Raw genomic sequence first — 10,603 nt, 5'->3', positions numbered from 1 at the left:
AGCTTTAGCAACCCCCCATAGACATACTGGGGTAAAGGACCTCATGCTGCGAGGCATGGGGAGGGGGGGGGGGTGGATGAGAGAGACAGCGAGAGAGCAGGGGCATAAGCTAGAAGTTAGCTTCAAGAGGAGGTTAGCTTCAGTTCCAGTGGAGGAGTAGAGGAGGGAGCAGGAGAGAAAGAGGGAAGAGTTGAACCCAGGAGAGAGCAAGAGAGAAGTTAGCTTTAGGAGGAAAACAGGATAGCTGTAGTCAGTAACCTCAGGGGTAGAAGAGGCTGAGAATCATTCAGACTCCAGAAGCTTTGATGACTAACCTGGCCTTCAGGTGTGCCAGAGCATAGAGGTGAGAGTGTGTTATTGCAGCTAGATCTTAACTCCTGATGCAACTATTGAATGCAACCCAAATATCATGCAGGACAGAATATCACGCTGTGTGCGTTCACCAGCTCCTGCCCCCTAGTCATAATACTGCAGATAGTGAGTAATGCCCATCGGAATGCATTTCACAGACACCCTCCCACATACCTGTACAGAGCAATCCTCATTGAATTTCAATGCCGTCCTTGAATTTACCACAATGTGATTCACTTCAACATTTTAACATGTCGATGTCATAGTCGTCGTCTTCATCATCATCATCATCATCACAAGTGCCTATACTGCAAGCCATGCATTGTTAACCAAATGTACACAATCATTTCCTCTTCAGGAAAAAAGAAAAAAAGAAAAAGAAAAACAGAAACACCAAGAGGTCCCTAGCCTCTTGTCATGCATTTTCCACGGCTGCCAAATACTGTTTACTGTGGAGAGGTACTTAAGATCAGTCTGTGTGCCCACACACACAGCAGAGGACGGGTGTGTAGGCGGCTGCCTCAGAAATGTTAATACTGACAAATGAATAGAGGACAGCCTTAAGAGACACAAGTCGCCAAAAGAAAGGACAATACTCCCACAAGCTAACAAGGACCTGTTAGCCACACACAGCCATATTGAACAGCCACACACACAGCCACCTGCACACACGACTTACCAGAAACGGTTGTATAGGGTCCCAGTGTACCCAGTCGTAGGTGAAGGAGTCCGGCGTCTTGGTGACGTATTTGGCCCATGGAGAGATCCTGAATAGCTCCTCCCCTTCTGTCGTCAGCACCACCAGCTAATCGGGGGAAAAGACAGGAAAAGGAAAAATTACGTTCAAAGATGTGAAAGGAAGAGGAGGAAGAGTTACAACCAAATTCTAATTCAACCACCTGCCCTCTAGGCACTTGTGTGGATCATAGAACACAAAGTGAACAATAGAACACAAAAAATAAACTCGTCGCACCCTTGGCCAGACGACAAAGGGGTCCATAGCCTTCACCTGCTCTACCATGGCAACCTATGGGGAAGGCGAGAAGCGAGAGACCAGAGCCTTCCCTGCTCTATCATGGCTACCTATGGGGAAGGCGAGAAGTGTGAGGCTAGACCCGAGACTATCACTGTTTTATCTTCACAGGAGCAGAGGGATGCCATGTCAGACGAGTGTGAGATGGACATGAGACAGACAGACGCAATGGGATGCTGCTGAAGAGGTGTAGAGGGGGGTGATAGGGCAAGGAGAGGGGTGTGTGTGTGTGGGGGGGGGGGGGGGGAGAGGAGAAATACAAGTGTTTCGATCCATCTCATCTCTCCATTCCGCAGTGGTCATGCAGAGAGAGAACGTAGCTAACAGACTTAGTTTACTCATTTCAACAGTGTATACAAATGTCACCCTCTGTGCCCCCCCTCCTCTCTCTCTCTCTCTCTCTCTCTCTCTCACACACACACACACACACACCACACACACACACACACACACAAACACACACACACACACACACACACAAACACACAAACACAAACACAGCTGTCTCTCCTGAAATCTCCCTTTCCCTCTCCTCTTCACCAACTGCAGTAAGAGTGCAAGTGTAGGTATTTTGATTTCCCCAGGCGATGAAAGTGTTTCCCTCACACTGAAAACTAACTCTGGAGATGATGTGCCAGGAAGGAGAAAACAACCAAACAGAATCCCAGATACACCTCCCTGGGAAGAGCAGAAATCCACCGAGCACTGCCATTGATCACACACAGGCATATTTACTAGGCATAGCCTCCTAGCACTGTATACATCTACTTCTGGTTCACACAGCACCACTCTCATACACAGGTTATGAAATATTAACTGATACATAAATTAAATGTTCATCGTTCCCAAACTCACAGAGAGAATGGGAAAGGTGATTTAAATCCATTGCCATAGCCAGTTATTAAATCACCACTCCTCCCCCACACAGAGACACACTTCCCCCATGGGCATTTTAGGAAAAACAACAACATTGTATTAACATTGTTTTTTGGTTATATCGTTGTATATCAGTCATGATGGAAATGGTATGGTGCAGTAATGTCTAAATCCAAACATTGTATTAACGTATGGATGCTGATTCACTGTCTTATGCTAACCATACAGAGACAATGGAAAATAACTGTGGGACAACGTTAAAACCAAATGTTGCAAAGTAGAATGTGATAACACCATCATAAAATGTCGCTTTATGGTTGTCATTTGATGGTCATCATCCAACATTGCAACATTGTTTATCACGGGTTGAAAATTATTTTCTTAAAAAAAAAATTGTAACATTGGCAGTTGACGGTCAGCATCAGACCATCTCACAGATGAATATAGTTTTTAAAATGTTGCCTATTTATGTAAATACAGGTTTTCTGAAAATCTGCATTTAACGGTCATTACACAACATTGTGGCAAGGTTGCATGTGGACTGTAAAAGAAAGTTTTCTGCATGTCATTATTTGACAGTTATGATCCAATATTGTAACACGGTTGCCCATTGATTCATAACCAAATGGAAGTCAAAAATAACACTGCATTACATTAATAATTAAAACTTGACAGCTTTCCTTAACATTGACATAAGCTATGAGTACTTTCTCCATGCACTACGATTGAATGAGCACTGTTCCTTATGACACCGTTTGGGATTCAAATCCATAAAACATTTTGGTTTGTAGCACATTGTCCACAATCCCACTAGTCCACTGCTGCAACACAAGAGTAAAAATGGGGTTGTCATTGGGATTGAGCATCAGAGAAACTAAGACATTTGAGGAAATACTTTCCTTGAGGTTGTAAAGACATTTTGGAATGCAGAGAATAGTTGGACATGTTGAACATTTGTAAGAAGAATAGGTGTTCTTGTTGTAATAGCCTTTTCAGCATGGTCTGAACTTTATCCTCTTTTACAAATTTTATCTCTTTTGAAATAAATCTTTTTTATTTTTTTATGTTTTCATTCTGGTTCTGTTTTTAACCTCAGGTGCTTGGAGTGTCTAGTATCGTTGCATTATGCCAACATTGACATACAGTAGGCCATGTATCATGAGCCACATTCATTTGTGAGCCACAAAGTGAGGCAACGCAATGTCTTACAAGAGGTTATAAGTTTAAATCCCAACTGAGGACACATCAAAAAGTGAGTACAGTAAATGCAAATGTAAAATGCTAAATGTAATCCTGATTGTAAAAGATGCCATCATAGCAATGACACAATCGCTCAGATAAGTGTTGTTTTTGTGCCTAAGTATCAATTTGGTTAGGATGTTGTTATGGAAAATACATTGATAGAACTGTTTGAAGGATATACACTTTCATATGAGTGAGATACAACTTGTGAAAATACTGTGATTACATTTTCTCTTGCCACACCTCTAAAGTTCTACAGCCATTGTTTTGAGAAACGGCGGATGATTACCATATGGATAGCGGTGGTTTCGGGGGAGTGGTGGAGGAGGGCGAGAACAAGGGAACAGACCCATCTTGCCGACAGGAAGGTGGATAAGTGTGAAATGTGGATCAGTAAGAAAGCGCCGACTGATCAGTAAGAAAGTCTCCCCATTGTTCTTTCTCTCCCGCCCCCTCACACATAAGCACAAGCCCATCAGATGATAGACTTTGTGACTCCTACCATTATGTTTCATCTGTATAAAAGACAACCCTGATAATCGCCTCTTCAGACTTGTGCTAAACAGACTGTCTCTTGTTTGAAAGCAATAATAAATACCAGACTCAGATATTGTGGCTACTCAGGACTTTATTTCTTGAATCTCTCGCCAAAGAGCTGAAGTACAGAGGGGTAAAACCTTGACATCCACCACAATGTTCAAGTTACATCAATATTAGACTTTTAAAGTGCGTGTGTATCTCTCGCCATGTTACTCTCAAACCCTACACCTCTCTCTCTCTCTCTCTCCCTCTCTCTCTCTCCCTCTCCCCCCCCCCCCCTCAGCCTTGGTATCTTAGTGTTGTTAATAATGTATTGAAGCAACACAGCATAGCCTCCATGTTGATGGTAAACCTGCCTACTCCCCCTCCCATACATCCACAGAGACTGGTAATTGATCTCAGGAATGCTGTGTACTGTGTGAATTATTTGAGTATGAGAGACACCCAGCGTAGAGGTATTGGTCAAAAGACAGCACCAGAATACAAGGCCTCTGAATCAAAGGTTTAAGGTTGTTTTTACCAAGCGTCTTCTCAGAGGATTTTCAACTTTTCACCCAGCTATGCGTTTCATCCATGAAAACACCATCATCCCACCTGCTATACCTGCTACGTGGCTTTTTCCCAAGAACTTGTGCTCAGTGAGAGAGCTGCTGCGGGGGCGTCATGGAGACATTATTATTCAAGTCTCCTTTTGAAAAAATCATACAGATTTTTTTTATCGATGTACTTATACTTGACCTATTCATTCAAATATACTCTACTTCAACTCCGATCCTGCGAGAATATTCTGTCGATGAGTACTGTAGTTCAAGTTCACTTTATTTACTTTCTTTTTTTTTTTACAGGATTTTACTTCTGGCGACCCATCTGTCTATCTATTTATGAATCTGTCTGTCTATATATCTATCTATCCATCAGTGGCTAGTGCCTTAGCTTTTTAAATCTGAACTCAGACCACTTAGTGGATTCTCAGGCCCTCCCACTGACTGGCCTATTCACAGTACTAATAGCCTGTATGGAGAGAGGGAGAGAAAGGCCCCAGAGTCAATACTAGAGAGGACCCTAATGTAGAGAACTCACTACAACTCCAGAGTGTATTCCTCTCCTCCTTTCTGCCTGGATGGAGGGAGTAATCTCCAAACAACAGGCCTGGGCTTCACTCCCCCTTTTCCTGTGGAGAAGTAATAGCTGGACCTTTCAGTCAATGTTGCCTCCAGATCTCCAGTGGATGGTGAGTGGCCTGAGAAAACCTTAATGATTTTTATATTGACAGAGAGAGAGAGAGAGAGAAAGAGAGAGAGATGGGGATGTTAAAGATTGGAAATGAGAAGTTGTGTAGTTAGTCTGTGAAGGAGATACAGGGTGAACAACTACTGGAGAACGTGAGAGAGTTCGAGAAGAAGAGAGAGAAGAAGAGAGAGCAAGAGAGACAGAGACGGGCAGTCAGAGGGTAAGCCCACACTCACAGTTTAAACCCGGCACCTCAAGACACATTATCCATGGCCTTATCCCTGTGCTCCGAGACCTCAGGAAATCCTATTTGCCAACTTTGGGAAGCTGTGTGTGACAGCCAATTACAGCTCAGAGGGCTCCCGGAGGACTCACCTCTCAACCTGTACACCTGCCGGTCAGGGGGAGGTCGGGGGATGGGGGGAGGGATGGAGGGAGGGGGGCTAGCCAGCTATTAGGGACCTTTCATGCATATAACTGCATAAAGATGTAAACTACGTACAGGATTCAATTCCAAATTAGAAAATCATATACAAAAAATGCAGAGTTGAAGAATTGGAAATAACACATTGAAGAATAGAGGAGGGGACAAAAATAAGCCACTAATTTATTCCCAATAATGACTTCAAACGGTAATGGACATGATGAAGCGAACTCAACCCAAGTGGTCACATGACCAACTAACACAAGTTGACGTTATGACGTTATATCTGACTCCAAAAAAATATTTCATGGTTAATAACGACTGATAATGATTTGCTCATCCCTGTGTGACAGACACTCGATCATATGGGATCCTAGATTCAACTCTGTGATAACCTGGTACACACAGTTACATCAAGGCTGGCGCAACCAAAATCCATCTCCAGAGTGAAGTCTAAAACAACACAATACCCAGGACGACGCCATCAAACAACAAACAGAGAGAAGATGAAAAAAAAAAAAACCTTTCACTGTAATGGGGCAAAAGAAAATCACACAGAGGCAATTAGAGACGGTTCGAGTTTCCGTGGGGAAGATAATACGGAAGCGCCAAACACCGGGGCGGCGTCACATGGTACAGTACAATGTGCCACCGCTCGCAACAGCCAATTGTTACCCAGCGTTGGCACACAGGAAGTTGTTTGGCTGTGTTCCGGCCATCTGTTTCCTCCTAGGCTATGGGCCCCAGCCCCAGACTCCCCCCCCTACACTGCCAGGGCTCGCTGTGCCCATCTCTCCCCTGCCCAGTGGCTCATCAACCCCTCACAGAGTGTTCCCTATCTTGCCACCAACCGTATGCCCAGGAGCCTGCTCAGGAGGGGAGCAATGTGTTACAAAATGTTCAGATAGTAATGCATTTTGTAGAACAGGTATACTTTATCAGGCACAATAGGGAGTCATGTCAGGTCTATATATTGAATTTCTATCTGCAGCCTTGTGCAAGTTCACTGTAAAAAAAAAAAAACACTCCTTAAGTCATTGAGAATGTGCAGTCAATTAAAAGGGCCAATCTGTAATTCCTCTGTCCCCTATGGCCATGGGGGTTGAAATACTAAGCTCCACTTGAGCAGCACTGTCAGCATGAAGCACATACCATCCCCCCCCACTCCCCCCCCATAACGGGTGAATACAAAACAGATGAACTGCAGTGTGTTACAGTATACTCATAATCTCCGGAATCAATTCATACGTACGTGTCTGTGTGTGTGTGTGTGTGAGAGCGCCCCAGAGACAACAGGAGAGGTTCATTAAAAATGGATCGAACAGACACAGACACAGGCTCTGGATCTGCGGTGTTTAAATGCCAGCCGTGTTACGGTAAACACCGTGTGGGAACAGGAGACTTGCCCTGCTTCCTGGATGCCTTCTGATTGGTGGAGACATCAGCTGTGATAAATCCTCATCAGCAGCTTGATCCATCTGGTTGGAGCGCTCAGGAAGTAGTAGACACAAGGTAAAAAAAGAACTGTGTGTAGAAACTGGCCTCAGGCACAGGCTCTAGGATCAGCTTAACTTCGTAAAAAAAAAAAAGAGATGCAACACTGACCTTAGACCAGCTTCTAGGGGCAACTTCATCCTTCTCCTATAGTACCTTGTGAGTGAGGAGGCCTTAGTCCTACCTCGAGGTCCAGCTCCTCCGACAGTACCTCGTGAGTGAGCAAGCCTTAGTCCTGCCCCGAGGCCCAGCTCTCTGCACTGACCAAGCTCATCATCTCTCACAGCTTACTGACGGATTGGACACCGTACATCAAGACGGCTCGAATCAATCGGCACATTCATCCAAACATAAAGCGGATGAGCTATGCTGGTCAGTTAGTTATCAAACACACAACAACAACAACAGCAGCAGCTCCAGAGGAGGGTAGAGGAGGTAGAGAACCTTTCTCAGTTCCAACCTCAACACGGGGAAGCTCCTGTTTGACAGGGTAGAGGGTAGAGAGGGTACCTTGAGCTTGGACTCGTGCTCCACGGCGCAGGACTTGTTACTCTTGGGAGGAAGGTAGAGCTCCCATTTTCCATATTCTTTCTTGGTGTAGGGGTGAGATGTGCTGTTCCAGTCATCTGAGGGAGAGAAGTGGAGGGGGGGGGGGGGGGGTAAAATATACAGTAGGCCTACACATTTTGAAGAAACATTAACTCCATATCAACACAGACACACACACACACACACACACACCTTCCAGTCCCTCTGTCAGACAAATGGAGCAGTAATCAAACAGTAAAACAGCTTTCAGCACTACAATCATTCCAATCAGTCAGACATGCCAGTGTGTGTGTGTGTGTGTGTGTGTGTGTGTGTGTGTGTGTGTGTGTGTGTGTGTGTGTGTGTGTGTGTGTGTGTGTGTGTGCGTGTGTGCCCTCGACTGCTGAACACATTCATTTCAAAACAATACAGCCAGTCAGACAGCCAATTGATCTGTGGCAGGTTAATTGAAAATGTATTATCACAAATTGATGGGTTGATGCCAAGTTGTGTTTCTGCAGCCATTATCGAATGGAAAATACATGGGGTGTTCATTTAGGAAATAATTGGATTAAAATGTTCTTTTACAGATTCAGGATCACCAGTCTAGGCGTGTAAAACATCCCAATAAAGTGACTGTGTGTGTGTGTGTGTGTGTTTCTGTCTCAGAGTATGCGGTGGGTGTGTGTGTGTGTGTGTGTGTGTGTGTGTGTGTGTGTGTGTGTGTGCGTGTTTCTGTCTCAGAGTATGCGGTGGGTGGGTGTGTGTGTGTGTGTGTGTGTGTGTGTGTGTGTGTGTGTGTGTGTGTGTGTGTGTGTGTTGCTCTCCTCCACAGCCGGTGACTGACTTCCCCAGACAGTGAATTCATTTGGAGCACAAGCGAGCGAAAGTCAGGTTTGGAGATTGCTTGACCCCTTTCACACAGAGCGAGCAGGGCAACATCAGTTTGTCATGGATAATCTTCCTCCTCCTCCTCCTCGCCCACCACCTCCCTCGCTCCCTCCCTCCCTCCCTCTATCTGTCTCTGTCGCTCCATTTGTAATACAGACCTGAGCAGAGGAAGGAATGAATAAATGAATACCGTAAACAAATCAAAAAAGAAGGGAGAGAGACAATGAGAGTGTAGCTCTTGGACTCCAGACGTAATGCCTTCACACCTCATGCCGAAAGAGAGAGAGAGAGAGTGAGAAAGAGAGAGAGAAATAATGTGAGCCGTCTGAAAATGCAATCTCGCCCCCGTTTGGTTTGGTTCTTTCTTTCTTTTTTTTTTTCTTCTCTTTTTTTTTCCCTGACACCGCCGCTCCCTCGCTCGCTCGCTGAGAGAGAGAGAATTAAAAAAAAGGACGAGGATAAGGAGAAAAATAGCAGGAAATATGGAATAAGACGGCGGATGGAGGGAGGGAGAGAGGATGAGCGGGAGATAGAGAGAGAGGGAGAGGGAGAGTGCAGCTGGTAATATGGATATATAAGGAGTGTAATCTCTAGCTGGGGCAACAACATTTAGCTGGAGAGAGAGAGACTTGAGGACAGACAGATCCTGGGGTTGGGTGAACATCAGAGAACCCAGAGAATTAACTCTATGGGGCGGGAAAACAGCTTTAGCCTTTTCACCTGAACTGAACACACTCCTGCAGCTGTGTGCCTCCACCAGCTCTCCAAGCACAGCTGGGGGTGGGGGGGGGGTCCTATTTAAGCTGTCCCCATGGAGACCTGCCACATGATGGGGAACACTACAGCCTGGGACACTGACTCATGGCTGGCTGTAAAGGACCCTTAGCTTCTCTCAACATCCCTCCCTCCCTCCCTCCCTCCCTCCATCCCTCCATCCCTCCCTCCCTCCCTCCATCCCTCCCTCCCTCCCTCCCTCCATCCATCCCTCCCTCCCTCCCTCCCTCCCCGTCACCTCTGTGCTGCAGGCTTAACAACACTCCTTCCCTATCGTCGCGTGGAGAGAGTCTGACGTACACATCTCTCTCTCTTTCTCTCTCTCTCTCTCTCTTTCTCTCTCTCTCTCTCTCTCTCTATTAACAGCCCGAGGCAGTAGGATCGCAGCTTAATAACACGCCTGAGGCATCAACCTGACAACACTGTCATCACTCATCACACACACACACAAAAACACCCACACACAAAAACACACACACACACACACACACACACACACACACACACACACACACACACACACACACACAATTTATATGTGTTCTGTTGCACAAGGGAGTTATCATTTTGGGCAGTGGTCTCTCCGGTGGGAGAGAAGGGAGGTAGAGAAGGAAGGAGGGATGGATGGAAGTAGAGGGGGATGTAGGGAAGAAGGGAAAGTGGGATTGCACTGTAAATAACTCTCTCTCTCAGGGGTTTGTGAGGACTAAAGCTGAAGATCTTCACAGCTGTGTGTGTGTGTGTGTGTGGGGGGGGGGGGGGGGTCAGACAAAAGCCCTATAGGGAGAGATTAACAACATCAGCTTTTCACTCACATGTCTGAAGGAGCAGACACCCAGCATGCTCCCTCTACGCTGATTAGGAGAAACATCATTGGTTGCTGGGTGTCAAAACAAACATATAGCCCTGTAAACCCAACATGAACATGTCCTGTTTTGCTGTCCTTATATATATATATATATATAAACAGGACATGTTCATGATGTTTCTCCTAATCATATAATATATATACTATATATATTATATGATTATAATCTTTATATTATATTATGATTATTATATTATTATATTATTATATTATTATTATATTATTATATTATTATTATTATATTATTATTATGATTATATGTATATATATATACTAATATATATACTGGGTTGGACCCCCTTTTGTAGCCCATCTGCTTCAAGGTTCGACGTGTTGTGCGTTCAGAGATGGG

The 10,603-nt window shown here is 44.9% G+C and overlaps 1 protein-coding gene across 1 annotated transcript in view; it reads right to left on the bottom strand.

The window, feature by feature from the left end:
* LOC310815771 (1,4-alpha-glucan-branching enzyme-like) overlaps positions 1–10,603 on the bottom strand; it is a 67,970-nt gene that overhangs the window by 41,117 nt on the left and 16,250 nt on the right. The window contains 2 exon segments of the mRNA XM_083685693.1: positions 1,031–1,156; positions 7,701–7,816. Of these exon segments, the coding sequence (XP_083541819.1) occupies positions 1,031–1,156; positions 7,701–7,816 (242 nt within the window).

This window comes from Argentina silus (assembly GCF_951799395.1).
Source record: "Argentina silus genome assembly, chromosome: 2".
Lineage (NCBI taxonomy): Eukaryota > Metazoa > Chordata > Actinopteri > Argentiniformes > Argentinidae > Argentina > Argentina silus.
This window is presented reverse-complemented; position numbering and strand designations above follow the sequence as displayed.